At 49.9% G+C, this 19,859-nt stretch overlaps 1 protein-coding gene across 1 annotated transcript in view; it reads left to right on the plus strand.

Annotated features, from left to right (window-relative positions):
- The first annotated feature begins 1,958 nt into the window (after positions 1–1,958).
- Positions 1,959–19,859, plus strand: part of LOC105700262 — a 37,286-nt gene continuing 19,385 nt past the window's right edge. Inside the window, exon 1 of the mRNA XM_012425939.1 lies at positions 1,959–2,052. Coding sequence (XP_012281362.1) covers positions 1,965–2,052 — 88 coding nt within the window. The 5' untranslated portion in view covers positions 1,959–1,964. The remainder of the gene's footprint in view (positions 2,053–19,859) is intronic.

Here is a 19,859-nt window from a genome sequence, read left to right on the forward strand (position 1 = left end):
AGTCGGTCCGAGTGCCGGCCCGATCGAGAAGATGGATGGAAAGTTCCGAGGGAATTGCCTGGAAGTGCCCTGCGGACCGATCGCGGATTTCTCTGCGGCGTAAACGGTGGTAGTTCTGGCCGCGCGGGCTTCCGCCACCGGTTTTTCGTCCGTTTTATTAAAATCCGCTCGGGTTTATACACCGAGCCGCGGTATAGACGGGATAAATCCGCGAAAAAGAGCGGGCCGCGTTTCGTGGACGGCCGATCCGTCTCTCGCGGGAGATCGACTTTCATCGAGCTCGATATAAGACTCCCGACGAGGGACCTACTTTCCTGATAACGATTTAAGGCGACACGAAAGTGGAGTCCAAGGGTTCAATCATCCATTAAACGCATCTCTGAATCGTAATTACAGAAACGTTACAAATTCACCGCGTTAACCCGCTTACCCTAAGGAAGGTCCTCCTTAAATTGAACATCTTACCCAAAATTAAAAATTACAAAAAAAAAATTAATAAAAATTATACAATTAAAAGATTCGAGATCTTATCAAATCCACGTCTGTCAGGACCTCCCTTAAGGACCCCGTGTTCACCTGGCAAAGTTTCAAAGCGAACCTAATGCGAATTTACGACCGATTCGCGGGACATTTGTCCGACATCGACACCGGCGTCCAATTTACGGGATCGATAAGGATCATCGGCGATCCGATAAGGGGCCGACTTCTTCCCGGGCCCGAGTGATAGGGCCCCATTTCTCCTAAGCGGCGCAATGGACCGAGACCGAGGTGTCCCTGAATCGATTCGGGCCCCATAATTCACGGCTAATCGGGTATCGCAAATCGGGGCCCCGCTCGCGTTTCCGCGAAAAAAACCGCGAACCGGAGCGACTTTCTTCTCTCCTCTTTCCTTTCGGAGAGGCGACTCGCGTGTCGGTCCCACCGAGCGTGTCGATAGGGCCCTATGAAAAATCCTTAACAAACTTGTATAGACGTAAGACCCCGGGTCGAAGGTGGCCGTCACTTCCCCCTGGATCCCGATTACGAAACCGCCCATTCCGATTATACGAGCGCGTTATTTTATTATTAAATGTGGCATTTCAGCGGGATTCTTTATCGCGATGGGAATACCACGAAACGATGTTATCGGCCTTAAGGAGAGTGCTTATTAGAGCCCCGGTGGCGAAATCGCGTACACGTCAGCCTTCGGGAGCCGTCGATACCTCCCTCGAATCGATATCGACGATATCAAGTCCCCTATCGATGTTTTGAGCGGTCGCTCTCATAGCCGTCGATTATTAATCTCTTGACAATAAATCATTTTCTGGTTTACTCCGTACTAAGGGGTGTAGGGAAAAAAAAAAGAAATATACCCCACCGTCTTTGAAGGTCCGTTCTAGAGAAACCGTAAATTTGAGGTCGAGAAAATGAAATCGGCGCACGTTTATTTTATAATTCCCGATTAATCATTTAATGATATCGTGAAATTATTGGAGGGAAGTCAATACGATTGCGTACTAAATTTTCGGTAGATGTTTATACAACGTACATTAACCATGAAAATGATATAAAATCGTATTAAATTCTCTCTATACCATGAAAATGATATAAAGTCGTATTAATTTCTACCGGTTAATTATTTCTATTGTCTCGAATTCTGGGGGGATCGACGATGTCGGACGGGTCTGCCTTTGAAGCGAGCGCGTCCAGAATCCCCTTCCAGAAGAGGCGCTTTCCTGCGCACGTATAAAGCCAGTGAAAGCGCCTCGCGGCCCTCCAGACAGGCGCAGAGTCCGACAGCGACAGGAGCTCTGCCGACATTCGGTCCTCTAGACCTCGACGATCCTCTGCGAGGCCGACCGTGCACCGTTCGAAGTTCCTCCCGGAGTAACCCCAAGGACCCCCACCAAGGACCTCCGAAATCCCCCGAAAAGCTCTCCCGAAAAATCCGTGCATCTCTCGATTTGGGATAACAAGGAGTGACCATGAAGATCCTCGCAGCCTCGGTCTCGATCCTCCTCGTCCTGGCCGCCAGGACCCTGGGCTATCCTCAGCAGGAGAGACTCATGCCAGGTGTGTGGACCTTCCAGTTTAGCCGATTTTCTTTCCGTCCCTCGCGTTTTCCCTCTTCGGGGTGATCCTCCAGTTCCGCGGATGTGACGTGACGAGATATACCGGAAGTGAACCGTGGTGGATGAACGAAGAGTCTCTATTGGGTTCCTCGGTTCGACCATGACTTGATTTTCTCTGACCGAGATTGGCCGAAATTTTGTACTCGCTTCGAGCTTATAATTGAAGGCCTTAGATGGGCTGTCAGGTTATATACAGAATTTGTACAACAATTTGCAAGAAATTTCCGGCCCTTGAAATCGTCGAGCCCTCCCCAGTCGCGTTATCCCTCTTCGGGGTGATCTTCGAGTTCCTCCCATGTGACGTGCAGAGAATCCGAAAGTGAATCGAGCTGGATGGATAAGTAATTGCCCATTTTTTTTTTCTTTTTATTTAATCGGGACATAATTCGTGTTAAGTGCGTAATAAAAATTCGAAGCGGGGGAGATAGGACCAAAAGAGGACTCGCAATGTTCATTATTCTCGAATTCTAAGCCGGTAACGACGTTGGCAAACAAAGCAAAGACGTAATTTATGATAGAAAAAAAAAATAGAAAAAATGACTCGATGCCTCTCAGAGTCTGTCCGAGGAGGAAGGAGGGCGCACTCTCGGCAGTTCTCAGTTTGCTCTTGCAAAAAGCGGACTCTCCTAAGGAGATCTCTCTCTCTCTCCTCCTTCGGGGAGTTACGAGCGGCCCGAGATTCCCGGGTAGTGTATCGGCCGCGAATTGCCCGTAAATTGGATAATTTATCGTTACAACGGCGATTAGTGCGGCTCGCACTGACACCGCCGAGTAAACAAACGCGGCATTTCCTCCCCGGCTCCTTTTTACCTCGAAACTCGAATCCCCGTCGCGATTTAAACGCCGTTACCGTAGTACGCGCGCATATCACCAGTTCGTCTTATCGGTACCGGGATAGCGTGTTCTCTGGCCCGGATAATTCCTTCTCCGGGGTCGAGGAACGCATGCGCGAACGCAGGCTACCGATTTTTCCGGGCCCTCGTAAGAACAAGCGATTTGTAATCATTTATTCCGGAGAACCGGGCCAATAGCGGGAAACTGTGCAGCAGTCCCACATTCTCGGCACTCGGATTTATGCAAATGAAAATGACCCCCTTGCCAAACCGAGGCCGATTACACGGCTCTATTCCGTCGGGGTCTCCGCACCAGCAGGAAAAACGCCCCTTGGATTGGGCCTTTATTTCAATTTCATATTATTTCTATATTTCTCCCTTGTCACTCCGTTTCTCCTCCCATGGCGCGACGCGACTGCGGAGAAAAACCAATCGCGTGGGCTGATTCGTAATTTGTTTGTAGGAATAATTCGTAAAAGAATAAAAATAACGTATAGACATGCAAATTGAGCCTCGCGGAATTCCGCCTGGTTATTACCTCGGGCACTTGGAGTACTTGAAGTGCTTTTTGCCTCCCTTTTCCTCATTACTTTGCCGCTATTATTCGGGACAGTTTAGTTTATCCAGCCATAACACTTCATTTTTGCAACCACATCGATTATTAGTTTATTAATGAATCTCAGTACCGATATCGATCCCTACCTTCAGGCGTCCCCATCCTCGCGTAGGACGTATCAATTAACTGAAGGAATTAATTAAAAAGTAATATGAACACGCGAATCGAGAGATTGGCGGAATTCCATCCCGCGTAGGAACGGTTATTACCTCGAGTACTCTAAGTGCCGTGATTAACCGCTCGCCAGAGGCAGTGCCTTTTGTCTCGCGTTTCCCGTCGATTGCGACCCACGGGGTCCTTCCACCACCTCCATATATCCCCATCCTTGCCCAGGATGTCGATCTCTCTCCCCCGAGAAAGCGGATAATCCCCGGAGAAGCGCATTTAAATAATTCCCCGGAGTTTTATGCCCGCCGAGCGGGCTTAATAATTCTCACCGGGTTTTCTTTTATAAATCACGGCGAATGCGAGCGGACGCCATAACCTATCCGAGGCACTCCTTGTAATTCGAGGTTACGATCCAGCTCGACCGGGATAAATAAAATCTTCCGGGCCTGCAACTCATCCAGATGCATTCGGGATCGGTTCCGCACCTCCGCCAAGATACGCCTTCCCGACGAGAAGCCGATCCCCGTCAATATTTATTGTTTTAATTGTGAATTATTTCTTCAGAATTTATATCCCTCCCTTAATTCCCCGATATACCATCGAATAAAAAAAAAAAAAACAAAAAAACCATTTCCAAGGTCTCGCAATTTTGCTCGATATTATTAATCACCCTGTACAAATATTTCGCGTCCCGTAAATATTGAATTCGCCATATCAATGCAATTTAGGATCTACTTCAATTACAATAATGTCCTTTTCTAGAAAAATATACGTATATATGACTTAGGTTATGTTCGTAATCATCGGCAGGTATTAAAATTGGATATTCGGACAAGTTAAACCGTTTGCATAAATTCAGTATTAAAGAAATACTTAGAATGCAGTATATACATATGAAGTTTATTAATATTATTCAGTTATTGCTCGTTACCTGGGTGTATCGTAAAACGTATCGATTCCGGATGAGGATCGTCGACCGTTGGGGAGGGGAGGTCCTGCTCGCTGCACGGCTCGCCGAGGAGTGGGGCACTCGGGGATCACGTGCGGCACGTGATCCCGCGGCCTCCGAGCCAATGCGGGTGCCTGTTTCCGCCGGGCCGGCACAGGGGAAAGAGAAGGGCGCGCCAGAAGCGGGCCGCCCGCGGGAGCGAGAGAGAGGCGGCGAGGCGCCGGGGCGGTAGTGCGACGGAGAGGGAGATACCTCTACGCGCCGGCTCGAGACCGGGGAGAAAGAGGAGACATCGAATGCCAGAGAAACGTGTGACCGCGTCACGTGTGCACGTGAATCGCCCCGCCGGCTCGATTCACCCGCCGGGTCGTCACCAGTCAATTAGCGGCTTTGGGATCAATGGGTTTACGCAAACCCGGACTCGTGGGCGCCATTTACGCTGCGCGCGCATCCTCAACATGGCCCCCGGCTCGGCCGAAAAAGGAGAGATCGGTCGCATCCTCGACATTCGTACGAGAAACAGGAATCCGGCATAGACGGCATTACTACGAGAGGGCATACATAGAGGTACATAAATCTTCACTCCGTTCCCTGATTAAATAAACCCGTGGCAATAAAACGGTAAGAGAATAAGACTCAGAATGTGCATTATTGACATTGGATGAAGTTCCGAAATACGACGGGAACTTTTTTAATGAAATCTTCAAGGTCTCGAGTACGGTCACTTTTGAGGTTATGGGAGGCTTTGAATTTCTCTAAGAAAATTCATGGACCCGCGTAGTTTCAAATTAATACCAGGTATGCGCTTTTCGGAGCTTCACCCTTAACCCTTTGGCTACTAAGAGCGCATAAAGGCGCCCGACTTTTGGTCCAATATTGCCCGCACGGTCAGAGGAATTTCGCCCGTATGTCGAAATGGCGCCGTGTTCGAGGGGTTAATATGTATGTATAATATTGGACAAATTTCAGTGCAGAGGTTTTTCTCGCCGTTTCATCTCGCGTTTCACCTCATCGGGCCGATCTCGTTAAAGGGACTTAATTAGAAGTCTTGTGGATTTTCTCCAAGACGCCTCTTAAGGAACAGCCCCGGTTAGGAACGATCCGAGGAATTCCCCAGCGTAAGAAACGTCTTAACTAACTCCTCGGTGCGAGAGATTTAGTTTTCTTTCCTCCCTCCTTTTCTTTTTCTTTTTTTTTTTTTTTCATTTTAATCCTATGCTCTCTGCGCGGTCTCGCGGGACTCGCGCCCGGCTAGTGCCGTGTCTCTTGGACATGTCCAATTTCACGCGTGAACAGTCCGTGTTTGTCCCCGTGTCGATAGCTGCTAAAAGACAGATACATAGCCGAGATCACGACGGGGTCGCGTAATCCCTGATCGATACCGATTCGATCGATCCGCGAGTCGGCGCGCACGCGCGTTGGGGCTTTCCGCCGCACGGCGAAACCTTAGACCATAAATATCGAGACTCGTATAACAGTGGAAGGGGTAAACGAATCTACCACGTGGACCACGTATGTCCACCTGCGTGGAAGGGGTAAACGAATCAACCACGTGTCCCGACGACTACACACAGAATTTTGCCGAATATTTCGAGGATTTTCCTGGATTATTTGGGAAATAATTTAGTAGGACGGTTTTAGAGGCGGAAATGTTGATTTAACAATTTATTTCTTTTTTTTCTTTTTTTTTCGGGAGAGTGAGGGGGTCCGCGGTTCATTCCGATTGGCTGGAAATCTCGCCGCGCGGGGACTGATTTAAACATCAACTTTCTACGGCGCGGGCCCAATGTTTATTAGTGTCACCGTCGTGAATTTACAGCGAGGCTCTATGTTAATGCCAGCCCCTAGAGGGGGCCGCTCGATTCTACCCGAGCAATTAACATTGTTGACCCGTCGCCATTAAAATCGGCGCGCTGATTTATCGGTTCTTTTGGCGTGCCCGTCGGTTTCGAGTGCCCCTTTACGCCGGGGGGCCGTTTCCGCCGAAGCGGGGAAATTATTCCGGGCCCCCTGGCGACGAGGGGCGATCTCGACATTCCTGGCCTCTCCAGAATTTACCCTCAAGGGCTCTTGCCATTCTCTGCCGTTCCCGAGGGTACTTATTCATCTTTGGACCCACGGAAATTCGGAATCGATCATTTAAGCCGATAGAAAAACAACGATCATTATTTCAGGTCATTGTGTCAGTACCTTCCTTAGGGCTTCCCAATTCATGTTATCGAATTTCAAACCATTCGATATTTTAAGGGAGAGAGAGAAAAATGCTAAGAAAAGTCTCGCTTTCTTATCGCCTTAATTTCCTTTTTTTCCGTATCTACGGGTCTCGTGCGGCGCGTTCTCCGCGAGTGCGGTCGACGTCCGCGGTTTTAACGCGCATGCGATCTCGGCCTCTCGTGCCGGTTTATGCAGAATTCACGTGCACGAGAGCGTGGAGGGCCGTGCACAAGTCGGTGCACTGTCCGTTGCACGTGACACCGGGGATTGCATGGGTCACGTGTATGCACCGGCCCAGGAGAACGTATCGGCCGGACTGCATGCCTGCACCGCTCCGTGTCGACGTTACGAACCCGCCACTACGTTTTCCGCGAGTGCGGCCGGCCGTCTATCGCTTTACGCACGCGTGTTTACGCGGTTTCCTACGACAGCAAAGAGTGGCGTTACAAGACGCCCGTTATTCTCCGCGAATGGAATTACGCGCGGATCGACGTGGCCTTTAATCTCTTAAGGTGGTTTTTGAGATCGAAATGTGATTTTTGAGGCTCATATGTGTTTTTAAATCTACATCGATATGATGTAGGCGTGACTATTTTTTTTTTACAGCCTGAGGGGTTTTTCAATGCACATTTCATCAAGATGCAAATGCACTTTTAAGGCCCAAATGTGATTCCAGTTCGTTCTGCGATAGAAATATGGGGCCCCTCGTTTTCGAGCGTTTTTCCACATCTCGCGGCCTCGATTCTCTCCGGAATTTTTCCCAAAGTGCGATTCCGCACTCGGCGGACCAGATCAGATAAGTAACGATACGATCGAAAGTTGTCCCGCGGAGTTTGGCGCTCGACGCACGCGGAATGTCGGTCCCGCTGACGTTTCACGCACCGACAATTGATTTATATTGGACAGGTGCCGAACCTACATTTACCCAATCGAGGTTAATGCCTCGTGTTCCTGAATTACTTTGCTCCACATATAGGCGCGGATAATACAGAATAGAGGATTTCGAGAGGCGAGCGCTCGCGCGCGAGAGAGCGCGAGTAATTGCGCGGTTAAAAGGGGCCCCGATCGGTCGGGCCCACTTTTCCGAACGTTCACCAAGGGGCCCCTCGGCTCGTGGATGTTTATCGGTGGCCCGAGTTTTCGTCGGGGAAACGGTGCGGCCGAGACGCGCGGAATACCGAATGGATTAACGGCGCCCGGCCCTGATGGCCCGCCGTCGTAAATCGCCCCTTTTAGTGCGTTTAATGGCCCCGGAACGCGGCCCTCGTTAATTCGAGTACATTGCGGTTCTGCTTGCGGGAAATTTCCTTCGAGGCGAGGAAGTCGTGCCTGACGAGACAACGCGGCAGGGCGGGATCACACTGAGCGCGTCGCGGCGTCGCGTCGGGGTCGGATAAACTTCATCCGAGGAGATGCGAAAGTGCCATCCGAGGGATCGATCGTTTCCACACTTGTCTCCTGGATATCTCGAACATGGTACCAGAACGAGAAAAACGACTGATAGGAAAGTTTCGCGAAATTTAACGAGGAGTAACTTTTGTAGAGGCGGTTTTTCTGTGCGGATGACCAGGAAGGAGAAATATCTCTCTCTCGCTCGCGCGGTGTATCGAGGAAGTCCAAAACTGCGGGTACTCGCGTTACACGTGCGGATGTATGCAATGGGTCTTGTGCAAGTCCTCGGAATTTTAACAATTTATAGGCCCATGGCGGTCTTTCTCCTGTCGTTCGTCGCTCCACCCTTGCCCTCTTCCGGCATCGTTAACGACCCGAAAGAAACTAAACGGCGGCTCTGCCTTGCCCGTTAACAATTACGATCGCTCGCGGGAAAGGCTGGATCGGCAAAAATGGGATTCTATTTATTTATTGCCCGGCACGCACCGCGACCGAGGAACGCGATAAAACGGCGAAACGAGGACTTAACGAGCGAGTATTCCGCCGTGTAACGGCGGTCGCTAAAACGCGGAACGGACGAAGCAACGATCGCCGTCGCCGTTCGTAATAACACCTCCAGACGGCGGGGGGCAAACACTTTATTAGCGCGTAATTATATTCATCGGAAATGCATGTTGCATACGCTCGTTGCATACACATTGGGTCGTTAGCCCGGGCGACCAGGAGGTATCCTGAAACGGCCCGTTAAGGAAGCGCGTTATGTCAGTCCGCCATGTAAAACGCGATCCGCGGTTTCCGATTTGCAGATATGACCTTCTTTACTATTAAAAAAAGAAATTATGAAAAATATTAGAAACATTCGTAAGGAGTTTCGTAACCTCATGAAACACTCTTGAAGTTATTCTCAGCTCGTAAAAGTCCGCAGAAAATTTCGTCAAATTATGAGCTTTTAAAAATATGTTCATTGATATTTTTAAGATTTTGTATAAAAATTGAAATTTCATGGGTGTCGGAACCTTCCTTGTGGCCTCCGGATTCACGTGGTGAAATTACAAATTATTCGATACGATCGGTTTGGACAAAATCTCGATAAGTTATTGATCTCTCCGATGCTAGCATTCATGTCTCCCCTGAGGTGCGGGAAATTCGGAAATTTGCATTTTTAATCGTGTGGGAGGAGAGGGCGTTCGCGTCCTCCAGGGCACACCGTGTATCCGTCCCGGATTGCACAGTGATCGCACAACGGTTACGAGGACTCGGCTAATAAATAGAAATCAATTAATTTACCAATATCCGATGAAAAAGCGCGGACAAAAGACGGCGTCGGCTGAGTCATCGGGGCTGAAAGCGTGAAACGGCCCCGCGTGTCTTTCCCACCGTCTTTTCGCCTCTTTCCACGTCTTTCCGCGTCTTTCCCGCGTCCCTCCACCTGGCTACTTTTGTTGTGACCGAGAAAAATTGTTAATGCACTCGCACGCGACGTTTACGTAACGCCGCGACCTGGTATGCCTCAACTTTTATACGTTTCTTTCCCTGCCCCTCGAGCTTTAAGCCGATCCTCGGTGATAAGCTATCCCGCGATATCTTTCCGCGACGTCACGGATCGATCGATCGATCAATCGAATCGGGTATCGCCTTGATTGGTCCAGGAATGCCGATTGGACGGGCCGTGGAAAATCGGAAATGTCCCCTCGAAGTGCACCTCCACTATCTTCCAGGGCAATTAATTAAAAAGTACGCGGTTGAAAAAAAAAATATATCACAGCTAATTCTATTGCGTTTCTTTCGATGATTTTACCGAGGCATGGAATTGTACGCTTGACAAGTCAGAAAAAAAAAAGAAAAAAAAAAATCGTAACGCTATGTTAGGAAATTATAAATTCGCTCAATCGGAGTGGATGTATGCTGATTCGTTATTTAGGATGAATTAAGTTTATAGGGTAACCTTGTTTTTTTTTTCCCGCAAACTTATGCACCGTAAGTGCACGAATTCTGGGAGCATTTTCAACGGCGTAATTGAGTGCATTTTCGAATGCACTCCGGGCTGAAATTCCTGGATATTACGGAATTTGAGCCCTCTGGGGTTGTCGAAACCTACTTTCGATCGTTCAAGGTTCCTTGTAGTGTTCTCTTACATAGACATTTTCGAAAGGGTGGGGGGCACTCGAAGTGTCTTTGGGAGGGAATTGACGTTCCCCAGGGGGATTGCAAGGTACACGGTCCGAGAATTGGCTGCACTTTTCGATTTGCATAAAATGCCCGGGTTTGCACAATCTCCCGGGATTTTGCGAGAGGGGACCCCCTCCCCCGAGCGAGGTTTGTCGATTTGGAAAGACCTCTCTCTCGTTTTATTTTCGTTTTTAATTTTTTTTCCACTTGGCGCTTGCACCCGATCGCGCCACTTTGCGCCGATAATGCCAGCCCGAAGTACGTACTTACTTCTGGTTAGGTACTTAGAGTACCTACGCACGATCGGGCCGATCGGCACTCGCCGATTTATGCCCGCCGTTAAACCGTTAAAACGCACTTTTCGAGCCCTGTAAACTCGAGATGATTAATGCCTGGCCGATTTTGAATTAACTTATCTATTTTGAGAAATTACCCTGGGCGATTTAATTGCGATTTTTAGTTCAGTTTAATTGTTGATTTTCTTCCGCTGGCTGTTTATCCGGATCTGCCGAGCTCGTCGGAATGCAAATAAGTGCAGGCTGCATCGGGGCACGCGCGCACCAGAAATCGGAGCGCGAGAGAGACGCACTAGGTTGCACTCTGGGCGGAGCGAGAGAGACAACCGATCCCCTTGATCTTGCGGAGATCTTTTCCTGGCGAGCCGAGACTGCTTGTAAAAGCGAAGGAGTATGAGCCGGTGCATATTACCGGGGCAAATTGTAATTACAATGCACGTGCGCACACTCGCCGACGGAAGGCCGTTTTGAAAGGCTGCACTTTCCATCGGCTTGCTGAATCGCGTGGGTGTGACTATTCTCCTTTTTTTTCCCCTTTTTTTTTCCTAACATTTTTTACGCACCCCAAATTTGGCTCTTTTTAACATTAGACACCCGAAGGGGGCTGGTTGCGAAATTCAATTTGAAAGCTCAGCTTATAAGAGAATGCAGCGGTACAGGAAATATTTATTTATGGGGATATCAATTTCTTTTTTTTTTAGCCATCCAGGACTGGATCCAAGGATATATATATTTTTTTTTGGAAAGATTAAATTAAATATAAGATCATTACGTGTTGAAGTTTCGAATGGTACGGTGCATCCAGTTTGGAGAATGGTTTTGCCGATGTTTTGACGTTTTCGGATATTTCGAATGACACTTTGCCGACCACGTGGATCGAAGAAATTGCACTCTCTTTAAGGGACTCGATATTCAGCTCGCGAGATGCCGAAATTCACAGCCTCGCCGTGGATTCCGCATTTTACGGGCAGTCGTAAATCATCGGTGCAATTTATTGCACGCGTTTCATTGCACTCCTCCCCCCGTGTCCGCGCCTTCCGGCGTAGGTGCGACACGTGCGTTGCGTTAACTGCACCGATTAGCCGATGCGTGTGCCCGGGGATTTTTTCCGGCGACGTGATTTACGGCGTTCCGCACGCGTGTCGCGTCAGCGGGGCTCCCGCAATTAGAGCAGGCCGCTAACGAGATTCGCGACGATTAGTCACCTGGTCGCAGAAGTTTATCGGCAGAGATGTATAAAAAGAAGGCCGAAAGACGTATTTGAAAAAAAGGAAAAAAAAATGACAAGACATGTATGCATTAAAAAATGCGCCGAGGGGGGACCGACCCGGAAACGCATATTTTCTCTCTCTCAGTGTGTCAAAAGTGGCGGAATTATTTTAACATGACGCGTGAAACGCGCCCTGTTTATCTCAGTGAAATAATTATTCCTCGAGTTAATGAGATGTTTCTTTGGAACCGTGCAAAGAAATAATTCTTTGGGTCGATGAATTCGTCTTTTTTTTTTTCTCACCCAGCGTACCAAAAGTGTCGGAATTCTTTTTAACGACGTGGCGCGTGAAACGCGTAACGGCCGAGGACGCGGCGAAGATTGGGCAACGAAAGAGACCTTACTAGACGAGCCGGGAAAAGCGAGTGGTTGAGAAACGCGAGCGGAGAAAGCGAACGCCGAGCGGATTTCAAGGATGGGCCAGTCGGGCCCCGGATGCGTGGGCTCCTCCGGTGGAGGAAAGATGCATTTCCGCGGAATATGCAAGAGGAGGTGGGATATGGAGAACCGGGCCCGTGACGGTCGCAGGCCTTGAGTCGGGCCCCTGGAATGCAACACCCGCTGCACCCGCTCCGACCGGTGCACCGGTGCACCAGCGCATTGTGTTCGCAACACGCGGAAAAATCCCCCGAGGATTTATCGCACGCGGTGCCGTCCGCGGATACCGGATGCCGCTCGAAGGAAAGCAGGTTCCCGAGGGTTTCTGGGATTTATGGGATTTTTATAGGAATTTAAGGGGATGTGAAGGTGCCATCCGAAAGCTCAGCCGTTCATGAAACTTGTCCATGAATGCCTAGTCCGTAGATAAATTATTTATAAAATACGTGTAAACATGTACACGTAGTCGCATTGTCAGGTTCAAAGCGATTCGGCACATCCCGTTTGGAAAAAAAGTTTCATAGACGAGACCTCTTTGACGCCACTTTCATGTCATCTTAAGCCACGACAGTGCCTGGAGATTGGGATGAAACGAAAAGGTGAAATATTTTATAATGTTACTTATTTAATCGGCGGGGATTGGCCAATCGCGGGGTCGGCTTTACGTCGGGAAACGCCGATTGGAAGGAAATCCTTTGCGGCAGTAAATGCGGCCGCCGCGCGAAAGGGAGCCGGCTTAACGATTCGGCGTTCGGCTACTTTTCCCGGGTTTTGTCGGGGGCGGCGAATTCGGCCCGGCCGGTCGCGCAATCGATCTCGTTGCGTCCGATGCACGTGACCGGCCACGCGATCGAGGAAATCGGGACTTACGCGGCCCGATTCCGCTTTCTCGCTCCGAGGTTGCCCAATTCTGGCAAAAAGGGGGCCCTAGAGTTCGTCGATTTCCCTCGACTTGGGGTGCGTCGCCCGATCGGACTGTCGATTTTAACATCGCCACTGATAAAATTGGATGACGCCGATTCCATTACTTGGGATCGTTGTCGATATCGATTTCTGGATCGACGGATATCCGTGATAACGTCGAGAATCAGAGGAGCCGATTTCCGCCCCGCTCGGCGGATTTCGCAAAATCCCCGGACCCCATGTATGGTCTCCGTCGATTTTTCTCCGTCGCGGGGAGAAAACCAACGCCGACTTTCTACCGCGCCGCGCCGCTCTTTTTTGTTCCGGCCCTTTGCGACACTCGGCGGAGCGAAGTCTTTTTCAGCCTCCTTCGGTCTTTCGAGAAAGCCGACCAAACGCAACGCTAACTCAGGCAGAGACCCATCGATGCGGATAATCCGCGGATTCGGCGCGGATTTTCTCCAACGGACATTTTCGAGGTCCTTCGCGATCACCCGAACGATATTCTGTGCATCCCAGAAATGTTCCTGAATTCTTTCTTTTTTTTTTATTCCATTCATTTCTTCTCTTTCTTCTCTTTCTTCTCCATTCCGCAAACGACTTCATTTTCTCAGCCAAATCGCGGGGATTTCTTCCGGCGAGTTCCAACCGCGCGCAGCGAATCGGCGCGGAATGGCTCGCGGAAATGGACCGGCGGGCGGAAAAAGAGGGAGATTGCGGCCTGGTCGCGGTTCCCGGTCCCGCGACGGGAACTGCGGAATTCCGGGGAACTCAATCCGCGGAATCGCTTCCGCACCACCTCGCGAACGAATCCGACGGTTTCCGAATAATGGTACAGGTAATTCCCAAGTCGACATTCGAGATGCAGGTCGACTATGTACTTGATAACTGCCTAGGGACCAGACTAGTCATCTGAATTTCCATCTAAATAATTCTGAGAGAGGGAAAAAAAAAGAAAGTTGCAATGGATATCATTCATTTGATAACATCATTTGTACTCGTGCGTCGGTGCGTTTCATTCACCTGCACCAGGTGTACGCGGAGAAACGTTTCGCCACACCTGGAAGGAACAGTTTTCGCGATCCCAATCTGCGGATTTCATTCTTTCTTTTTTTTTTTTTCATTTCTTTTCGAGGGAATGAAAAAACTGGATCGATAGGTGCGGAGGTCCGGCTTCGATTCCTCGATCGATTCCGCGATCGATCGCGAGACATGACAAGAATCCGCGCTACGGAAAGACTCCTGTTTATAATAGCCTATCGCGCGGATTTGCATGCACGCCCAGTTTCCCTCGCACTTTAGCGCGGCAATTAGAGGCCGAGTTTGCGCAAATCGGGGCCGATTTGTAATTCTTATCCTTTTTTTTTTCTCCCATTTTATTTTTGGGCGTGCCGCGAAATTCCGCGCGGTCGGCCTGCCGCTTTTTAACCGGTTACCGGTGCGATTTTCCACGCCGCGAAATTCCGCCGTTTTTATAAACCGAGATGCAGCAATTCTCGCGCCGCAAGTGGCACTGGATGCACTTTGCTGGGAAATTCGATCGAGTGGCGATCGAATCCTGATTGGAGGAAAAAATCCTCGCCGATCGAGGCCGACCTTCGACAATTACCGCGAGCAATTCCCGCGAATCGGCGGATCGACCGTGCGAGTATCTCCGCATAGGGAGTTCCTTGGCCGCTCATTACAAAAGCTCATTACCCGAGCCTTGTATGATCTCGCGCGAGCCGGGATAATAACTTCATAATGTTAATACGCTTAATGGCGTCGGCTGACATTGAACGCCGTAATGAGCCAGAGTAATGACGCCGTTTCCACGCCCAGGGGCGAGAAAAAGGTCGATTTCTATCCCTTTCCTTCTTAATCCACCTTCCCTCAATTACCTTCACTTGTCGCGTGCACTCCTTACTTATCGCTTCACTTACCGCGGATTCTCCTCGTGGAATATCCCCCGGAAATAATTCCCGGACGATTTCTCGCGGTAATTTGCCATTTCCACTATTCGTCGAAATCCGGCAACAGGTTACGTCTCTTTACTTTCGGTCTTACGCGCGCATTCGGGCCCTCATTTGCATTCGGCTTCCGGGTAAGTTACGCGGCCTTTCCGCACCGGGAAGCCCGCGGATTCGCGGAATAATTTCTAGTTAGGTATTCCGATGATCACCGGAGGTCAAAGATGGAGTTATCGATAAGACCTCGTATGCAGGAAATGCTTTCTGGAGCTCGTCTTTTGAAGACCTCGAGGACGAGCTTGCGTAACCGGGGTCCCACGATTCTTTCCGCTGGTTCCCGCTCGCGTTTTTCCCGCCTCCGGTTGTTTTCAGTCTAGGCAGCGCGAATAAATATAAATAAAAATAATTAACTTAAGAAAATGGCGATAAGTTACGCCGGAGTCAGAGGTGGATTCTTCGAGGTGCGTTGACACTCGGTACCCGGTCTAGGTACGCACCCCGCATCTGTAAGTGCGAGTTACGTGGCTGGTAGGTGCGGTATCACCGGTCCTTGATGTTCTTTACATGGCTCTCGATTGCGCAAGACGCAACTAACGTCTCTTCCTTCCGCAATGGAGAGACCACCTTACGTCACTAGACTCGAGCAAGTCGACTTCGACATTCGAATGTCGCGCCACGGAGAGCCGAAATTTTCAAATCCATTTTTCTCGCAAAAACTATATAAGGAAATAATTTCTCGAAGGAAAAGGAAAATGCTTCTTTCAAGTGTAGGCAAAGTTACGAGAATGATTGATTAATAAACCCGAGAACAAAGTACGGCGGTGGAAATAAAATCGACAGCAATCCCAGTCGGAGATGAAGAGATCGGGGAAATCGGTACAAGGGGACCCGTAAGTGCGGAATAATTGAGCCGCACTCGCGTTTGAGGAAATGTTTATGGGGAATTGATAGCCGGAGCGAGCCATTAGGCTCCCTCGGGCGATTGTGCAAATGTCGATTTATTTTGGCGAATAGGCGCGACGTAACTCCGCACGACATCGTTGCTCGTTGCAGTTCGAAAGTTCGCGCGGGGGGAAAGGGTGGAGGGGCCGGGGAAGTAATTTTCTTCGAGTCTAATGGCCGGTGCCAGGGAATACTCCTGATTCCATGGTGGCTAGGAGGTCGGCTGCGAGATTGGCATCGCGCTTTCCACTTTGCATTCGTCTCTCCGTGACTTAATTTCGCGATCGCCTCTCCTCTCCTCTTCTCGCGGCCGACCGCAAGCGATCACGGTACCGTCATTACGTTTCGAAAAGAGATTTGGAAACTTCAGGATCCTCTCCTCTCGGGTAATCTCCTGGAAACTTAATCCACTCACCTTAATTTAATTGATGAAATACCCTTTCATGGATTTTCTCCGAGTATTACGGGTTTGTATGTAAAGATTGAAAGCGACTACTTGCAACGAGGCTTAAGGTGATGTGAAAGTGGCATCGAAGAGGTCTCGTTTATAAAACTTATCTCCCACCTCGATTTACCGGATAGTTTGAAACTTTACAGCGTGAATAGGGAGCCCACAAGGAAGGTCCCGAAACTCATGAAATTTCAATTCTTTTCAAATTTGTCTATAGGTATTTTAAAAATAGTTTATAAAGAAATGAAATCTCGGGAGTTTCAGGACCTGCCTTAGGGTCTCCATATTCACGTTTTAAAGTATGAGAACCTCGAGAATTTACCTGGAACGCACCTGAATTAACTTCTAGATACTTTAATTTCAATTATTCCTTAAATCCACATTTATTGCATGGTTCTTTTTTTTTTTTTCGAGAAGAGAACGTGGAATTTCAAGAATCCTTCCAAGCTGCAATTATTCCCGGTGTTGCGGCTGCACCCGAGTTGCGCCTGCATTAATTTCCAAATCCATTGATTTCAATCATTCCTTCGATCCGCATTTATTATCTGACTTCTGTCGAGACAAGGGAACATGGAATCTGGGGAATCCTTGCCACGTAGGCCGCAATTATTCCCGGTGCCGCAGTTGCACCCAAGATGCACCGCCCATGTAAATGCAGCTCGCCTGCATGACAAACCGGCGGTTTCGCAAGACGGATCGATTGTTCGTCGCCAAGTCGGGGGCAGACTGTCGAAATGAATCTCTCCTCCTGAAATGACGTATTCAGGAGTCGCCTCCTCGCGGTACTCGAGCGTTTCTTGCGGCGGAGAGCCCTGCGGTGCGTTGCCTCATGCGGCCGTTCGGCGTGTCGCGGAATTGTCGGGGTTGCAAAAGCCGAGTGCAACGCCTAGGAGGTGCAAGTCTATTGAGGTGGAAATCAAAGTTTAGGTGTCTAGCCTCTCTCTCTCTGAATCTCCCTCTCTCTCCTTCACCCCAATTAACCTGCGGGGAAAAAACGGAGGCATTACCGCGCACTTCGGCGCCGATAAATAATACCATTAAATAATGCCCCGGGTGTAATGATACGTTGCCGCGTCTGCGAGTCTTAACGTCTACGGTGGAAACGGCCGCCGTTATCGATACCCTCGACAATAGTTGCGGCAATTAGGAATCGGCCGGTAACCTGCGGTCATTTCGCAAATCCGGCCGCCGCGGAGAAATTGAGCCGCGCCGATTCCGGCGACTCGCTCGAGATCTCGTCGCGATCGATCGACGCAATCGGCCCGGTCTCCTCCAAGTTTGTCGACGCTGATCGATCGAGGGATCGATCGGCTCCGGACAAATCGCGGTTTCTTCTCGGCCGGCGCCGATTATGTCATAATTACCGACAAGGCCCCACGGAGAAATGTCCACTCGGCGGAAACCGATTAGCCCGGGATCGGGAAACTGTGAGAAGCGATCGGCACCGAGCAAAAGGACTGAAACAAATGTATATCCTCGACATTCCCGAGGAATCTGGGTCTGGAGGTAATCCAGAGGAAATCCATCGTGGAATTCCCATTTCGATAATGATCTAGAGGAATTTCGGAGATCGGGAGTGAAGATCGAATATGAATTTTACGCTCGAGCTGGGTAATCATTTATGCGGGGAAATCGGCGGAATGTCTAGCTTTCGAGAATTCAAGACGAGCCTGAATGTAATTCAGGGAAATCCAGGGAATTTCTCGGGAATCGATCGATCGATCCATGGATCGCGATTCTCGCCTCGGGGTCGGCGATGACCCTCTTCTGGGGCGTCAAGAGGATCCGGGGAAAATGAGATGTCACTTAAGGTCGACCGTGCTCGATCCAGAAGAGAGCTTTCCCTTTCGATTGATCTCTCAATAACCCGATCGCGCGGTCGGCGAGTGATCGACAAACGGTGTAATTACTCGCTCGCGTGAGCGATCGATACCGCCTCGTTCGAGTCTCGAGGCCCGACTCCTCTCCGAGGATCTCGAGATCGAGGGATCGGAGATCGACCCGCGATCTATCCTTGCTCAACCCGGCAGGTGCTCTCCAAATTCGACGATTCATCGGGTATCACTCGCGCGGATCGATTCCTCGGATCGATATCTCTAATTAACCGCGCTACCGTACAAATGCGGCCCAGTATCGATAAAATTCACCTCGCGAGTTGGAAATCGCCATCCGTGAAAATGATCAATCAAACGGATCATTATCCTCGGAAATGATTATCGATTTGCCGCGGCGACAAATCCCAGCGCGGAGTCGGTACTCCCTCGGTACTCCACCCTGAGGTACTCTTGCAATTAGCGCAAGCCGCTCTTGCAGGTTCCACCGCATAGTACGTTCCAATTTCCAATCCGTTCCGGAAGGCCGGCCGACTGTTTGCCGCCGAAACGCGCCATCCCGGCCGCAGGTGGTCCCAGGCCGCGAGTGCACCTCCACCCCGACGAGTGCACAATTGCACTCGCGAATGCAACCGGCAAGTGCGCGGTAATAATTCCGCGATTAGAGGGACTTTCGTCAGTCCTAAAGTTCCGTTGTGAAATGCCGAATCGAGTACACGTACGCGAGAATCGCACATGTCCGCGTGTTCATGTGCAACATGTACACGCGTCGGTATATCTCTCTACGTGTATGGGTGGACCCATGGACACGTGTACACACACTTAACGGCGAAATGCCCGGAATAATGCGATATCGCGATCTGGTTTCCTCGTGTGACGACATGACTCCTTGCACCGCGACATTCCGCGCGGTTACAATTTCATTTCGCCTGGCCGGGCAGTTTCATGCGGAAAAACCGCGGAATTCGGAGAGCCTGGCTCCGCTTGCTTTCTTCGCCTCGGTATCTCGCAACCCGCGGCCTCCCTGGAGAGAAAAACCGCACGCGGTTTCTCCGCAGGAGGGGAAGGCCGTTCGGGAAAAGGGCCCCCGAAATTTCCTTCCCTTTCTAATTAATTTCTAGAGACCTTTACACGTTTTGCATAAAAGTGAAATTTCATGCGGCATTGTAGGCGGCGGATTTATGAAAATACAAAAATCGGACGTTGCATTGTCTTGTACCACGTCTAAGTTCGATCCATCGATCGCCGATAATCGTCGTCGATCCCGACTGTCCCGATGATAGCGGAATTAATCTCCGCGAGCGGTAACGAGGCGCGAAAACGCGTGCGGATCGCGTAACCGGGGACTCGCGCGGTTCGCGGAAATCCCGGGCCGCAGCCGCAAAAAGGTCCCTGCGGGACGTTTCCGCGGATCCGCCGGGACGCGCGGAATTTCCTCAAATTTGC

The sequence above is a fragment of the Orussus abietinus genome, unplaced genomic scaffold (genome assembly GCF_000612105.2).
Source record: "Orussus abietinus isolate OABI.00-Male unplaced genomic scaffold, Oabi_2.0 scaffold18, whole genome shotgun sequence".
NCBI lineage: Eukaryota > Metazoa > Arthropoda > Insecta > Hymenoptera > Orussidae > Orussus > Orussus abietinus.